This window comes from Panthera pardus, unplaced genomic scaffold (genome assembly GCF_024362965.1).
Source record: "Panthera pardus isolate Hobbes unplaced genomic scaffold, ASM2436296v1 HiC_scaffold_15, whole genome shotgun sequence".
In the NCBI taxonomy this organism is placed as follows: domain Eukaryota; kingdom Metazoa; phylum Chordata; class Mammalia; order Carnivora; family Felidae; genus Panthera; species Panthera pardus.
The window spans coordinates 41,437,297-41,455,230 of NW_026526710.1; the positions used below are offsets into that span (position 1 = coordinate 41,437,297).

General features: G+C 39.5%; 2 protein-coding genes across 6 annotated transcripts in view; one reads left to right on the forward strand and one right to left on the reverse strand.

Moving 5' to 3' along the window:
• Positions 1-17,934, reverse strand: part of OSBPL1A (oxysterol binding protein like 1A) — a 266,632-nt gene that overhangs the window by 191,240 nt on the left and 57,458 nt on the right. The gene's annotated exons all lie outside the window — the stretch shown is intronic.
• LOC109276483 (E3 ubiquitin-protein ligase MARCHF11-like) overlaps positions 1-17,934 on the forward strand; it is an 88,957-nt gene that overhangs the window by 60,688 nt on the left and 10,335 nt on the right. For 2 of the 3 annotated variants that reach the window (XR_008422245.1, XM_053902519.1), the window contains one exon: positions 11,900-11,970. Coding sequence is in view for 1 of the 3 variants with exons in the window: in XM_053902519.1 (XP_053758494.1) it covers positions 11,900-11,930 (31 nt within the window). In the remaining 2 variants the exon portion in view is untranslated. Of the gene's footprint in view, positions 1-11,899; positions 11,987-17,934 lie in introns of those variants that run through there. The other variant, XR_008422243.1, reaches the window with a different exon arrangement.

Below are 17,934 nucleotides of genomic sequence, written 5' to 3' on the forward strand. Positions count from 1 at the left end.
TATTCTAGAAAATATATCATGACATTTAAAATAGAAAAATGGTTAATATTTTAATAAAGTGAATTCTAATAAAATCTTAGAATTTCCTGTCACCTTAAAGGCAGCATTTTGGGAGAAGTGTTTTCATATGACTAAAAGTAAAACAACCCACAGAATGACAAAATATTTACAAATCATGTATCAGATAAGAGACATATCCAGAATAAAGAACTTTAACAACTCAATAAAAAGATAAATAACTTACTTTAAAAATGGGCAAAGACAAAATGAACAATCATAAAACAAAACTAAGCAAAACTTTTTAATTCCATTTACAATAGCATCAAAGGAAATAAAATACTTAGCAATAAATTCAATCACGGAGGCAAAAGACTTGTACAGTAAAACTTTAAAACATGGCTGAAAGAAATTAAAATGACAAAAAGGGAAGACATCTAATGTTCACAGTTAGGCACCCAAAAGCAATTTATAGATTCACTGGAATACCTATCAAATCCCAAGGATGCTTTTCCCAAAAATAGAAAATCCCACCCTACAAATCATATGGAATCTCAATGGACCCTGAACAAATAGTACTGGGGAAAAAAAGTAAGAGATCTCACACTGCCTGATTTCAAAATTTACCTTAAAGCTACAGTAATCAAAACTGTGGTAATGGCATAAAGACAGACCTATAGACCAATGGAAGTGGATAGAGAGTCCAGAAATAAACTTTCACATATATGCTCAAATGATCTCCAACAAGGGTGCCAAGACCATTCTAAGGGGAAAATTCCAACAAACAATGGGAAAACTGGATACCCACATGGAGAACAAAACAAACAAAATGGAGTTGGATCTGTACCCTACACCATACACAAAAATTAAATCAAAATGGATCAAAGACCTAAGTGTGAGATCTAAAACAAAGATCTTAGAAGGAAACAGCAGAAAAACTCCAAGACACTGGATATAGCAATGAATTTTGGCTATGACGCACAAAGCACAGGCAAAAAGGAAACTGGACCATATCAAAATTTAAAACTTTGAACGTCAAAGGACATATCAAGAGAGTGAAAAGGCAATCCAGAGAATAGGAGAAAATACTTGCAAATCATGTGTCTGATAAAGTTATATCCAGAATACGTAAGTAACTCCTAAAACTCAACAAAAACCCCCAAACAATCCAACTTAAAAATGGGCAAAAAATCTGAAAAAGCTACAAGCTATATGATTCCAACTACACACCACTCTGGAAAAAGCAAAACTATGGAGACAGTAAAATTATCAGTAGTTGCCCAGGGCTGGAGTAGGGAGAGGAACAAACAGGCAGAGCGCAGAGACAGTGAAAATACTCGTATGATGCTACAATGGTAGATACATATTATTATACCTTTGTCCTAACCCAAAGAACATAAAAGATTGAACCCTAAGATAAACTATGGACTGAGAGGGCGGGGAGGGGGAGTTTCTGATAGGTCAATACAGGTTCAGCAATTGTAACAAATGGACCACTCTGGTGGAAAATGATAATGGGGGAGGCTATGCATGAGTGGAGACAGGGCACATGTAAGAAATCTCTATCTTACTCCATGAATTTTGCTGTGAACCTGAAGGTGCTCAAATTTAAGACCTCAAAATAAAATATATAGATTTTAAATAAACAGGCACAGGACTACAACCGACTGTTCTCCAAAGAATGGCTGAGAAGTACACAAATAGATGCTGAACATTTGCGTTACAGACATGGAAATCAAAAACAAATGAGGTAATATTTGACAACCATTATAATGCCTAAAATTAAGAAGAATGACAAGTGTTGGCAAGAATGTGGAGAAACTGGAACCTTCATACAATGCTAGTGGGAAGGTAAAATGGTGCAGATGCTTTGGTAAACAGTTTGACAGCTCTGCAAAATACTAAACATAAAGATGCTATAGGATGCAGCAATTCCACTTCTTAGGTATACACCCAAGAGAAATAAACTGAATGATAAAATCTTACACACAAATGTTCAGAGCAGCATTATTCATAACACCTGAAAAGTAAAAACAACCCAAATGCCCATCAGTTAATGAATGGATAAATAAAATGTCCACACAATGGAACATTATTTGTCAAGAAAAAAGAATGAAGTACTAACATATGCCATGTCATGGGTGAACCATGAAAATATTAAACTAAAAGAAGCCAGTCACAGAAGACCACGTATTACACGATTCCATTTATATTAGATTCCAGAACAGGCAAATCCATAGAGATAGATGAGTAATTGCCTGGGGAGGAGGGGAAGAGGGAACAGGGAGTTAGAGGAGTATGTGGCTTCTTTTTGGAGTGATGAAAATGTTCTAAAACTGTGTTGACGGTCTGTTAACATAGTTGAGTCACTGAATTGTGTACTTTAGATGGCTGAATTGTTCAGTGTATGAAACAGATCGCAAAATTGCTTAAAAAATGATTAGAGTTATTCAAGCCTGGTACCACATTGGCACATTTGAGTTAAGGAATGTTATTTCTCAACCTATTTAATAGCTTACCTAATTGCCTTATACCATTTTTGCAACTGCACAGAGTTCAAGTGATTAGCCTGATAGGATCTTTAGGAAGGCTATAACAATTAATGTGGAACTTGAATGATCTAAATCCCCAAAGGGACAGACTATGGAGAATGAGCAGAGGAAATGGGATGAGCAAAGGTACAGAGAAATACCTCTGTTAAGAGCAAAGAATGTGCTTCAAGAATGAGGAAAAGGGCATAGGGAGCAAACAGGGCAATGTGGAGTGTGGAGTTGCTATATGCAATTATAGGGAGCTCAGGTTGTCTGAAAGGTAAAGGGATACGTGTGGAAGGTTTCAGAAGAATCATATCAGATTACAAGTTGGAAAAATCAGTGGACCACTGTGTGAAAAAGATTTAGAGCAAAAGTTCCCAGAATTTGCTTCCACAGCAGGATCAGTGTCCCCCATGAAATCTACAGAAATGCAAGTTCTCAGGCCCCATCTCAGACCCAATGAATCAGAAATGATGGGCATGGGGCCCCCAGCGACCTGTCTTTTAAGAAGCCCTCCAGGTGAGGAATATAAGCGCTTAGGCAGGAGCAGTATCAGAAAAGGTTGTTGTTCGCTCAATCATAATTTGAAAAAAGGCGGCACCTTAAGAGACTAGTGGTTGGACTTCTAATCCAGGGACAGGAATTAGACTACCTACCCAACAGGTAGGTCAGTGCCTATTTTTAATGCCTCAGTGAGTAGAAGAGGTTTTAATTTTCTTTAAGAGTTTGTTGCAGGATCATTGTTCCTATGTTCAGAGTAAAGTAAGCCTAACTGTGTTTCTCTATGCCAAAATTAAAGACCATCCTGACTTCTTAACCACTTTGCCCAGACACCAAACAATGAGTCATTATCTTCCTCTTCACCTCCCAGGACCTGGAATTCCTAATCTAGTCCTGAGTAGTCAGTGGTGCTTTACAAAAGTCCCCAACTCCATCCACTTCTCCCTCACAGTCACTTGTCACCAGCTGACTATGTGGCTCTCCACTCTTGTTAAATTCACTTCACACGCGTAAGCTTTCAACATTATGCAAGACTCTCCACGAATCAGAGAAAACAAACTTAGATAATGAATAACGAAGGGATCCCAAAATCAGAGCTGACATTAGCATACTGACCGGGCATCCCCGCACAGGGTGGAATTAAGAGATTTCAAAATTAGAAAAGTAATTGGGGAGACAGAGCAGTCCAGGTAAAGAGCAAGGAGTTTGTTCTCAAGTGGAGACAGTAAAAAGGAGGATTTAAAGTAAAACATATTTCAACAACCAACTCAAATACTGCAAAAGGAGCAGATGTAGAGGAGGAGGAGTCCCACTTTAGAAGCGTGAAGTTTCAAGATTCCTGAGGGCAGGTAAGGACGTCCAACATGCAGCCCAACAGAGGACCTGTATGCCTGGAGAGAAGCAGGAGGTCCAAACACGTATTTCTAAATAATCCCCCAGGAAAAATAATGAAGCCATAAGAGGACGTGGCTTTCATTATGGGGAAAGTTTCAAGGGAAAAGGGAAGAGTGGTTTAAAAGGGTAAAGTAAAAAACAATAGGAACCATCAAAGCAACCAGATATGCCACAAGAAGAGTCTCTCCTCCCAGAAGTGATCAGCTTTGTTAGGCACAGAAACATAGGTACAGAAAAATGTGAAGACAGAAAATCTTAAAAACAGTAAACCACTGACACTGATGACCTTGAAGAAAACATTCAGTGCATGGGTAGAGCCAGGATCTCTACTACAAAGAGTCAAAATAACCAGGTGCTAAGGAAGCTGAAAAAGAGTAGACACACTTAAATATTTTTTAAAATTCAGAAAACATGCATCTTGCTCAAAGGAGGTTTCCTTCCCACCCAATCTCAAGTAGCATGTGCCCACCCCCTAACTCCTTTCCCCTTTGCCCAGTTTGAATTATTTTCATAGTGTGTTAACTTCCTGTACCTACTGTCTCTTCTCCCCTATGAAGTTTGTCCGCTTTGTTGTTATATCCCCTCCACGCAAAACGACTACTTATTTAATATCTATTCCTAAATAAATATATTTTGCTTAAAATATTCCTGGTCAAGATAGCATTTTGACCAATTTGTCAAACAACTAACTACCAAGAAGGCAGAGTAAAGTATTAACTTTGAGCCTGATACCTTTCCTTTTTTTTTTTTAATGGGTGCCACATAGTACATTCGGCCTAGTAGTACACAACAAAGATTACAGCAAAACAAAATTAACACAACTGTAAATCGTGCCCCTAAACTGCCCTAATCCACTCTGCTTAGTAAATTGTCATTCCCTCACTGCACCATTACTCTGCTACCATAATAGAATTCATCTCAGACAAAACACTTAGAGAAAAATGCCCATACCCAGATTGTTTTTTAATAATAGCTTTAGGACATAAGTTGCATACCATAAATTTCACCCTTTTAAAGCGCACAGTTCTGTGGCTTTTAGTATATTCACAGAGTTGTGCACAACCGTCACTATCTAATTTCAGAACATTTCATTACCTCAAAAAGAAATCTTACCCATTAACCACTCCCCAATCCTCCTTCCCCTACACCCCTGGCAACCACTAATCTACCTTCTGTCTATGGATTTGCCTATTCTGAATATTTCTATAAATGGAATTATCCAATATGCAGCGGCTTTTTGTGTATGGCTTCTTTCACTCAGCACGTATCCAAGGTTCCTTTGTGTTTCAGCATGTGTCAGTACTTCATTCCTTGGTATAGCTGCCTAACATTCCAACAGTATGGATGCACCACATTTTGTTTATCTATTCATTAGTTAATGAACATCTGGGTTGCATCCACCTTTGGGTTATTATGATGTTATGACCATTCCTGTGTTGATTTTTTAAAATTAATCTACTTTTAGCAGAAATTCCACATGAAAATTTTACTGCCTTTTTTTTAATGTTTATTTATTTTTGAGAGAGAGAGAGAGAGCGCGCACGCGTGCACGCACGAGCAGGGGAGGAGCAGAGAGAGAGAGGGAGGCACAGAATCTGAAACAGGCTCCAGGCTCTGAACTGTCAGACAGAGCCCGACGCAGGGCTCGAACTCACAAACCGTGAGATCATGACCTGAGCCAAAGTTGGATCTCAACCGACTAAGCCACCCAGGTGCCCGTGAAAATTTTACTTCTTGTAAAGCAATCTCTTAATGCAGTCTTCAGGTTTCAAAGTTAGAAAAAAATAATTTCTACAAATTATGATCACTGAACTCTTAGAATTTAGGAGAGGTTCAAGAAAACTGCTTCAACAATGAGTTGTAACTTCAATACAATTCTAAGGGAAATATCAGAATACTTTGCAGGGGGTTCACTATATTGACACATTGTATTAGAGAAAGCAGGGAAATGTGTTAAAACATTTAAAATATAGTTATAAAAAACATACCATGCATATATAGCCAATTTACAACAAAGGAGACAAGAACATACAATGGGGAAAGGACAGTCTCTTCAACAAATGGTGCTGGAAAAATTGGACAGTCGCATGCAAAAGAATGAAATTGGACCACTATCTGACACCACACACAAAAAGTAACTCTACATGGATTAAAGATTTGAACCCAAGACCAGGAAACCATAAAACTCCTAGAAGGAAATGTAGGCAGTACACACCTTAACATGTGTCTTGGTGATGACTAAAGGTAACAAAAGCAAAAAATTAAAAAATGAAAGTAAAAAGTAAGTGGGACTATATCAAACTAAAAGACTTCTGCAGAGCAAAAGAAACGATCGGCAAAATGAAAAGGCAACCAACTGAGGCATCTGGGTGGCCTCTCAGTCAGTTAGGCATCCAACTTCAGCTCAGGTCATGATCTCAGGGTTCCTGAGTCTCAGCCCCCACTTCAGGCTCTCTGTTGTCAGCACAGAGCCCACTTCAGATTCTCTGTCCCCCTCTCTCTCTGCCCTTGCTCACTTTCTCTCTAAAATAAATAAACATTAAAAAATCTTAAAGAAAAAAAAGGCAACCAACTGAACGGGAGAAAATATTTGCAAACTGTATGTCTGATAAGGGGTTAATATCCAAAATACACAAAGAATTCCTTCAACTCAACAGCAGAAAAACAATCCAATTAAAAGATGAGCAGAGGATCCAAATGGACATTTTTTGGAAGAAGGCATACAGATGGCTGACACATATGAAAAGATGCTATACATCACTAATCATCAGGGAACACAAATCAAAACCACAATGAGTTACCACCTCATACCTGTGAGAATGGTGGTTATCAAAACAGGTGTTGGTGAGGATGTGGAAAGAAAAAAAAAAAAAAAAAAAAGGATTCCCACCCCTGTGCACTGTTAGTGAGAATGTGAATGGGTACAACTATGGAAAACAGTATGGAGGTTCCTCAAAAAATTAAAAATAGAATATACGACTGGGCAATCTCACTTCTAGGTATTTATCTACAGAAAACAAAAATACTAACCCAAAAAGATACTAGCACACCTATGTTCGCTTCAGTATTATTCACTATAGCCAAGATACAGAAACAACCTCAATGTCCATCAATGGATGAATGGATAAAGAAATGATGGTATACATATACAATAGAGTATTATTCAGCCATAAAAAGGAGGAATGTGTTGCCATTTGCAACAACATCGATGGACTGCAAGGACATTATGCTAAGTGAATAAGTCACAGAGAAGAACAAATACTATATGATTTTCCTTACAGGAATCTAAAACAAAAAACCAAACTCAAAGATAGAACAGACTGATGGCTGCCAGATGCAGGGGGTGGAGGGTAGACAAAATGAGTAAAGCATATCAAAAGGTACAAACTTCCAATTATAAAGGAAATAAATCATGAGGATATAATGCACAGCACAGGGACTATAGTTAATACTGTACTACATATTCAAAAGTTGTTAAGAGTAGATCTGAAAAGTTCTCACAAGAAAAATCTATTTACAGTGATGGATGTTAACTATACTTACCGTGATCATTTTGCAACATATACAAATATTGAATCCTTATGTTATATACCTGAAATTAATGTTACAAATTAATTATACCTCAATTGTTTTTTAGAGATTATGGGACTTGAACTCACAACCCCAAGATCAAGAGTTGCATGCTCCACCAACTGAGCCAGCGAGATGCCCCAATTATACCTCAACTGTTTTAAAAGGTTATATTTTTTAAAAGCTAGTGACTTAAAATAGTAAGCTTTAATTATCCAATAGCCATACATGTGGAAATACAATTCCCCAAACTTAGGCAAATAAAGTATTCCTCCAAATCCAAATTTTTATTGAAAAATATCAGCAGCTGTGCATCTGAAAAATGATGCATGATTTCCTAAGATCATAATAAATCAAGAGCAAATTTAAGGCTAGATTTGATATTAAAAAAGTTATTTCTAAAAAAATTACATACCAATACCTAATATTTAATTAACATTTACAACGTATCACTGTTCCAAGAGTTTTATTAACTCATTTAAATTTTCACAAAAATCCTGTGTGGCAGGTACTATTATAACCCATCTTTTTAAAAATGGGAAATCTGAGGCACTGAGGTCAGTATGTGTTATATACACTCATATGAAAACACACCACAGTCTACTATACAAATTCAACAAAGTTCACCCTACAACAAAAGTCAGCAAGTCCTACTCATGCTTACCGACCTCTACAAGTTTTGAGAAACATCACTCTTAAATGTGAATTAACAGCCAATTACAACCAAGATTTGAGATCTGACTGGCACAAAGGACAAAGATCAAGAGAGGTAAGGAAAAAAAAACTTCAAAAATGAAGAAAACCTTAAAAAGAACACATCCTCAGAAAAATTAGATATTTCTTTATTAAACAAGAAATGAAGATTACAAAAAAAGGAATATTTAGAGAAAAATAAAGGACTCTTAAAAAATAATAGCAAATTAAATATTCAATAGAAAAATTGGAAGATCTCTCCCATGAAAATAGGGGAGCGGAAGATACCTAAGAGGAAGTACAGGTGAAAAAAAGATAAAAGAATTAGAGAATCAATTATGGAGACCTTTTATCTGGTCACCTAGAATTCCAAAAAGATAAAACTGAATATAGAAATACACATGCATAGCCACATGTAGTTTTTTAAAGAAGCAATTCACAGCATCTTAAAGATTCCTAAGACATGCTAAATATTAACTGATCCACATAAGGCACAGACACATGACCAACTTAACTAAACATTTAAGTATTAGCACAGTCTCTGAAGTTACAAGAAAAGCCTATTTCATAAATTAACTAGGACTTGCAGATTTCACCTGGGATTTAAAAAGCTGGAAGGTGCATCATACCCCCTCTAACAAAAACAAAAATAAACAAAAAAAAGCAGAGGGGTGCCTGGTGGCTCAGTCCGTTCAGTATCCAACTCTTCATTACAGATCATGTTCGCACAGTTCAGGGATCGAGCCCTGCATCTGCCTCTGCACTAACAGTGTGAAGCCTGCTTGGGATTCTCTCTCCCCCTTTCTCTGCCTCTACCCTGCCTGCATGTTCTCTCTCAAAAATAAAGAAACTTAAACTATTTTGGGGGGGCACCTAGATGGCTTGGTTGGTTGAGCGTCTGACTTCAGCTCAGGTCATGATCTTACCATCTTTGAGTTCCAATCCTGCATTGGGCTTTGTGCTGACAGCTCAGAGCCTGGATCCTGCTTCGGATTTTGTGTCTGTCTCTCTCTCTGCCCCTCCCTCACTCATGCTCTGTCTCTGTCAAAAATAAACATTAAAAAAAATTTTTTTTTTCTTTTTTATATTTTTTTCGGGATACCTGGGTGGCTCAGTTGGTTAAGTGTCTGACTTCAGCTCAAGTCGTGATCTCCTAGTTCGTGAGTTTGAGCCCTGCAGCAGGCTCTGTGCTGACAGCTTAGAGCCTAGAGCCTGCTTCAGATTCTGTGTCTCCCTCTCTCTCTCTCTCTCTGCCCCTCCCCTACTCATGCTCTCCCTCTCTCTCAATAAATAAATGTTAAAAATTTTTTTTAATATTTTTTTCAAAAAAGGGGAAAAAACAGATAATCTATAAAACTACTGTGCTGAACCCAGAGAACCAAGGTGGTATGGTGACCAACTATAAGCCCCTCTCATTTTATTGTACTTTGCAGAGTTTTTGTTTTGTTTTTACACCAATTGAAGGTTTGTGGCAACCTTGCATTGAACAAGTCCATCAGAATCATTTTCCAACAGTATCTGCTTACTTAGTATTTTTGTGTCACATTTTGTTAATTCTTGCATTATTTCAAACATTTTCATTATCATTACATTTGTTATAATGATCTGTGATCACTGATCTTTAAAGTTACTATTATAATTGCTTCGGAGCACCATGGACCGTGCCCATAGCAGACAGGAAACTTATCAATAAATGTGTGTGTTCTGACTGCTCCAGTAACCAGCCATTCCCCCAATTCCCTCTCCTCAGGCCTCCCTGGTCTGGGAGACACAATGTTGAAATCAGGCCAATTAGTAACTCTATGAAGACCTCTAAATGTTTATTCAAATGAAAAGTCACAGGTCTCTCACTTTAAATCACAAGTCAGAAATGGTTAAACTTAGTGAGGAAGGCATGTCCACAGCTGCATCAGGCTGAAGGCTAGGCTCTCAGGCCAAATAGCCAAGTTGTGAGTACAAAGGAAAAGTTATTGAAGTAAATTAAAAGTGCTACTCCAGTGAACACGTGAATGATTAAAAAAAAAAAAAAAAAAAAAAAAAAAAGCGAAACAGCTTTATTGCTGAAATGGAGAAAGTTTGAGTGGTCTGGATACAATATCAAACCAGCCACAACATTTCCTCAAGCCAAAGGCCTAGTCCAGAGCAAGGCCCTCTCTTCAATTCTATGAAGGCTGAGAGAGGAGGAAGCTGCGAAAGAAACGTCTGAAGCTAGCAGAGATTGGTTCATGAGGTTTAAGGAAAGACACGATCTCTGTAACACCAACGTGCAAGGGGAAGCAGCAAGTGCTGATGTAGAAGCCGCCGCAAGTTATCCAGGAGATCTAGCTAGACCATTACTGAGGGTGGCTACAATAAACAACATATTTCTAATCTAGATGAAATAGCCTTATTTTGGAGGAAGACGCCATCTAGGACTTTTACAGCGAGAGAGAAGTCAATGCCTGGCTTCAAAGCTTCAAAGGACAGTCTGACTCTCTTGTTAGGGACTATTGCAGCTGGTGACTTTAAGTCGAAGCCAATGTTCAAATAGCATTCCAAAAACCCTAGAGTCCTTAGGAATGATGCTGAATCTACTCTGCCTAGGCTCTAGGAATGGAACAACGAAGCTAGATGATACCATATCTGTTTATAAATGGTTGACCAAATATTTTAAGGCCACTGTTGAGGTCTACTGCTCAGAAAAAAAGATTCCTTTCAAAATATTATTGCCCTTTGACAATGCACCTGGTTACCCCAGAGCTTTGATGCAGATTAGAGTGGGATTAATGTTGTTTTCATGCTGGTTTACACAACATCCATTCTGCAGCCCATGGATCAAGGAGTAATTTCAACTTTTAAATCTCCTGACTTAAAAAATACATTTTATAAGGCCATAGCTGTCATAGTGATCCCTCTCATGGATTTGAGCAAAGTAAATTGAAAAACTTCTGGAAAGGATTCACCATTCTAAATGCCGTTAAGAACATTTATGATTCAAAAGAAGAAGTCAAAATACTATCAACATTTGTGGAGTTTGGAAGAAGTTGATTCCAATCCTCATGGATGACTTTGAGGGGTTCCAGACTTCTGTGGAGGAAGTCACTGCAGATGTGGGGGAAACAGCAAGAGAACTAGAATTAGAAGTAGAGTCTAAGAACGTGACTGAATCGCAATCTCATGATAAAACTTTAACAGATGAGGAGTTGCTCCTTCTGGATGAGCAAAGAAAGCGGTTTGAGACGGAATCTACTCCCTGTGAAAATGCTGTGAAGACTATTGAAATAACAAAAGTCAGAATATTACATAAATTAAGTTGATGGCAGGGTTTGAGAAGATTGACTCTAATTTTGAAAGAAGTTCTACTGTGGGTAAAATGCTATCCAACAGCCACACATGCTACAGAGAAACAGTTCGTGAAAGGAAGAGCTGATCCACGTGGCAAACTGCATTGTTGTCTTATTTTAAGAAATTGCCACAGCCACCCCAACCTTCGGCAACCACCATCGACATGGAGGCAAGACCCTCCACCAGCGAGATTACAACTCGCTAAAAGCTTGGATTATGGTTAGCATTTTTTAATCTATAAAGTATTTTTGAAGTATATACATTGTTTTGTTAGACATAATGATATTGCACACTTAACAGACTATAGTGTAAACATAAATTTTATATGCAAAGGATACCAAAATATTCATTTGACTTACTTAGTTGTAATATTTGCTTTATTGCAGTTGTCTGGAAACAAACCCGCAATATCTCTGAGCTTTGCCTGTAGTCTGGAATCTAAGGAAACTGCCCCAAAGTAAGCACTGGCTCACTGTGGTAGGTATGGGAGTAAGACAGGGACTGGCCAACGAGCAGATAACATAATTCAGCTGAAATTTTTAACGAACTGCTACAGGATGAAAGGCTAGCATGAGAACCTCTGCAAGCCACAGGTATGGGGGGAAGCTCCTATCCACCTGCAGGATCTTCCCCACGGACCTCCACTTGGTGCTTAAAAAAGTAAAAAAAAAAAAAAAAAAAAAAAAAAAAAAAAAAAGATGGAGGTTCAGGCAGGTGACCAGAAAAAGCCTTTCTCTCAGTGGTGCAACAGGCCTGGAGGAGGGGGACTGCCACTGCAGCAGAAAAAGCATAAAGCCCCAGGCAAGCCTCTCTGCCTCAGGTTATTCCTTAAGGAACAACACTGCTGTGAGAAGGTCAGCAAATTTTTCACCCACAGGGCACGGTGAGGATCCTCTCAGCCAAGGAAAGAGACAGGAAACAATCAAGGATCCATACCACCAAAGGTCCCCTCCTACCGTTATGGGAGGAGCAGGGTCACTGATTGACCACCATCTAAGAAATCCCTGTCCCAGACCTAAGATGGAGTTTGGACCAGGACCACAGAACTCACTCCATCCCCTCCTCTCACCACCCCCCCTCCCCAAGGCTAACAAGTACTGAGAACAAGCAAGAATAGTCAGTTCATGGGGGAAAAGCAACAGCATGGACAGAAACGCACTCTGAGGCACAAGACCCACTAGGAAGGCCTAAAGCTTAGAGTAAAGCAGGAACATTACACACACACACACACACACACACACACACACACACACACACACACACACACAGCAAAACAACCCTCCAGAAAAATCAGCCTGCACCTTATGCAGAGGTAATACTGAAATTGGAAATAGAAATTTGAAGCCAGTGGTACACAGAAGGTAGCTATGGCAACAAGAAAACCCAAGCTCAGACCAACTCCAGACTAGACTGACTGGACATCCCACACTAAGAAGAGGTATGCTCATTTCCAGGCCCAATACTATGTACCTCTGTCTCTACTAGCTTACACACACTGTTTAACAGCCCATAAAAAGTTACCAGACACACAAACAGCAGGAAAAAGCAATCCACTGTCAAGAGACAAAGCCATCAACAGAATGACACAGAAATGACCAAGATGTTGAAACAGAGAATTAAAAATAACTAGGATTACATTAAAAGGTCTAGTGGAAAAGGTGGACTACATACATAGTAAGAGTTTCAACTGATAAGTGCAAACTATAAGTTAAAGGAAAATGCTAGAAATAAAAATCATAGTAACAGAAATAAGGAATGCCTTCTTCGATGGTATCAGGAGACATCAGGACAATGGTCAAGATAGATCAGTAAACCTGAAGATAGTGATTTCTATTGACCCATGACAAAAAAGGGAAGAGAAAGAGAGAGGGATGGGAGAGAAAATGAAGAAACAGAACTGAGCACCCAGTGGATGATCAGTCTAACAAATGTGTAGTAAGTTACTGAAGAATTTGTATGAGGCAGTAGTTTCTCCCTCTGGTAAAAATGGGTAAAAATGAAAAAAAAAAAAAAAAAAGAAAGAAAAAAGACAAAAGCATTATCTGCCATGCCCATATAATTTGTCTTCAGGAATGCCATGTTGTCAGCCATTTCCAGAACTTCTGCAGGCCAGTCCTCCTGACCTTGCCCCTCTGAACTCACTGCTCATTACCATAATTACATCCACCTGGCTTCTGATGTTTAAGTGCCACCTCCTCTACTGTCTCAGGGTCCTAGGACACAGCCCCCACCCTGCACACCCCACTATCAGTGAACCAGGTCTACAATGGCATTTCCTGATGGCAGCCCTAGACTTGAGAGGATAGTTCTTAATAAGTTTCCCGGTGATGCTGGTGCTTTTTCCACCAGTCATTTCTTCCTGTTTTGGTAAATGATGTATCCTCTAAGGCCTTCCAGGCACAAAATGACCTGGTATGATCTTACATACTATGCCCAATCTAGCAAGCCTTCTTATCTAGAGCCTTCTACTGTCTGCAATGGCATTTCTGGCATTTTGACATCTATAGGGGGCCACTGCTTTTTGTCCATGCTGCTAAGGAAGCACCCAAGTAAAAATCTGTACCATCAAAAAAAGTCAATGATGAATGGTCAGAAGCTGAAGAAGTCATGATACCTTGTCCACTTTTCTGGACTTGAATCAGTTTTGGACTGAAAACTATTAAAGGAGAGACCTAATTCCAGAAGGAAAGATTTTGCAACACCAAACCAAACCTACACAGCTACGAATTTCCTAGACTATTCCCAAGGGGACAAATGACCTTTTATTCAAGTAACTACACTGGGAAAAAGGGAATATCCAGACATTTCAGGAATTGTTAGGTATAAGATCCAAGCTGACACTGACGCCAAGAGACCCAAAGTGTCATCTGTCTCCTTAGTAAGGGGGCATATGCGAGAGTGAGATGATAAATGAAACCTTGGCCCAGGTCTGGCTCGCAGTGCATACACTGGGTCCACAATGACATCTAATAGTCGCTCCCTGAGTCTGTGAACACATAATTGGAACACACACACTCAGTTGTTGGCAAAGTGTCACAGGGCTCCCTTGGTCTATAGTGTAAGAGCCAATGGAAGGCTCTAAAATTGCCCTCCCCCATCTCTTGGCCAAGATAAATCAAAACTAATATCCCATATGGGGAGAAATGGGAGAAATTAGTGCCACCCTCAAAAACCTCAAATGGCGGGGGTGACAGTCCCTACCATATTTCCATTTAATTCACCAGTCTAACACTGCAAAAACCAGAGGAATGTGGAGGATTGCAGAGGACTTGCATAAACTCAAATAGCCCCGATCGTAGCCACTCTGCCAGACATACTGTGTTTGCTGGAGCAAGTTAATACTACTTAAGGACATGGTACGCAGCAACTCATCTGACAAATGTAGTCTTTTCTTTCCCTATTAGGAAAAAAGATCAAAACCGGTTTGCATACCCACAGACAACAGGATACATGTACAGTTTTGCCCCAGAGCCATTTGGTCATCCCGCAGAACATCACACTGGGTCCACTTTATCAATGATATGTTAATAGAACCAAATGAACAAGAAGAGGCTAGAATGTTGAAAGCCTTGGTAAGACATGATGCTCTAGGGAGTGGGAAATAAATCTTGGGGAGAATTCAGGGACTATGTGATGTCAGTAAGTTTTTAGGCGTTCAGTGGTCTGGGTGATGCCAGGACACTGTCTCCTAAGTAAAGAACAAATTATTCCATCTTGCACTTCTCAAAATGGAGAAGTACAATGTCTGATTGGTTTCTTCCGGTTCTGGGCAGCACAGTCCACACCTGAGGATAATGCTCTGATCCAAGGCCAAGAGATCAGAGAGGCTGCCTGAACAAGTGGCTCCTCTATCAAAGGTCCAGAGGTAAGAAGAGTTAGAGGTAAAGATGAACTCGAATGTCAGAAGAAAAGGAGGACTGTACACAGTGGGGAAATGGAGGAGTATGTCTGGCATGCAGATGATAGACACAGGTGTCTCTTGGTATTCCCTAGTCCAGTTTTGACAGTAAATGAATGAGTGTAGCAACCACAAGCTTATGAAGGGCATGACCTTTGCAGACCTCCAGTGATGAGGGCCTGAGTCACAGTACTGGGTAACCCACGAAGAGCAGACGTGCAAGCCAAGGGGAGGCTGTATCTAGAATGGACAGCACAGGAGGGAGAAAATGATTCAGTTGTGGCCCAAAGGCCAACTACAGCCAACAAGGGCTATAGTCTGCCCCACTATCGTCCTTCCTCCTGCCCACTGGGACCCTGAAGAAGCTGCTCCCCAAAGCGTACGCAGAAGTGAATCTGAGCAAAATAAAAGGTGAGCTGTGGTCCAAGCTGTGCTGCACCACCCAGACTCACCCTGAGGAACAAGAGACTTACTTCCCTAGATGCTAGGAGTGACCAAGACACAGCTGTTACCTTTAGTCATTTCAGGGACTGTCTCAGCTGAAGAGGGCTGCCTTGTACAAGGTCCTGTCCCTTCCCAAGGCAGCCTGTATCCACTGACTGACCATCACCGGTATTGTGTTCCCTCACCTCCAAGTGGGACAGTTCTGATGGGTCATCTCTTCTGCAGAGCTCCCCATCATTGGCTGAGGCATCCCTTAAGAGTACATCACAGATTGACTTCAGCCTCTGCCCACTCCTGCTTCCTTCCTTCCCTGCTACAGTGTGATCCCACAGCACTCCCATTGACCTGCTGCAGCTCAGCAGGCTTTCCGGGAAGCCCAACCTGTAAGAAATAGCAATATTTATGCCTATAGTTCAGAGTTGTCATTCTCTATTAAATGAGACGATACATATCAAGTCATCTGTGCAATGCCTGATATACAGTAGGCATTTAATACATACTCGTGAGAGATGGGATCTTGAAGAACAAGACAGATAAGCTTATATAAACCCCAGGATTATATGTATCTTCTATATGCCAGGCGATGACAGATATATAGTTCCTGAGACACAGAACATAGGAAGCACATATTTTTAAAAAATCTTTTTTTGATATTTATTTTTGAGAAAGAGAGAGACAGAGAGATGGAGACACAAAATCTGAAGCCAGCTCCAGGCTCTGAGCTGTCAGCACGGAGCCCGACACAGAGTTTGAATTCACGAGCCTCAAGATCATGACCTGAGCCGAAGTCAGATGCTTAACCCACAGAACCACCCATGCGCCCCAGGAAGCATGTATATTAAATGTATTCTCAGATCTGCTGGAAAATAGTAGCCAACACAAAATTCAGTACCACAATCCCATTATTTACTATATTGATTATATCCCTATTTTGTACTGATCATACAGATATAAAAATTTCAGAATTCTAACTGCATTTAAAAAATAAAGGAATACTAAATACATCTTAAAATTCTGGTATATTAATTTTTATTATAAAACACCAGCAGGGGGCGCCTGGGTGGCTCAGTTGGTTAAGCGGCTGACTTCAGCTCAGGGCATGATCTCACAGATCCTGGAGTGAGTTCCAGCCCCACCTCGGGCTCTGTGCTGACAGCTCAGAGCCTGGAGCCTGCTTCAGGTTCTGTGTCTCCCTCTCTCTCTGCCCCTCCCCTGCTCACACTCTCTTTCACTCTCTCAAAAATAAACATTAAAAAAAAATTAAAACAAAACAAAAACACCGGAGTTCACTAATTACCAAGAAAAGCCTCACAAAATTTTGGGAGATTTTATATATTCAAACAGACAAGAATGTAAAGTACTTTAATAACAAATGAAATCCCTTTTCAACTCTTTGTATTTATTAAATCACAGAATCTATCATATTTTAAATTATATTCATGGCAAAGGATCACATCAAAACAAGATAATTGGATTCCTTTCATGAGCACATGAAAGTTTAATTAGAAAATTAAACTTTTTGCAAAATTCAATCATACTCAAATATTAAGCACATACATTTTAAAGTTTCCTATGTGATGTACCCACTTAGCATCAGCTAAATTTTCTAATATAAGAGATGATATATATGCTAATATTTGAATCAAAGGCCCAACTTAGCACAATCTCATGTTCGAAGTTCAAGAATACAGTAGAAATGGACAAATATGTAAAGAAGAACCAAGTACAGATAAATGAACTGATCTTATGTGGGTAAGATGGACAGAAAGACATGTGCTGTGCTCAATGGTACAAAAATTGAAATGTATTAACTCCTTGAAAGCAAGATTAATGCACTCTAGTAATAAAAACATACACAGCAGTAACTACCAAGTAGAAGATAAAAGAAGGTGATGTAAATATTTAGGAAATCTGGAAAAAGCATACCTTTCTTCCAGCTGCAGTAAGTCAGGAAAGAATTTATGCAGACAGCACCTGAACTGCACTTTCAAGAATGGGTAGACTTGAGCCATGGGAATCAGATAACAAACAACATTCTTACACAGAAGAAACAACTGGTGCAGGGCTATCAAGAGCAAG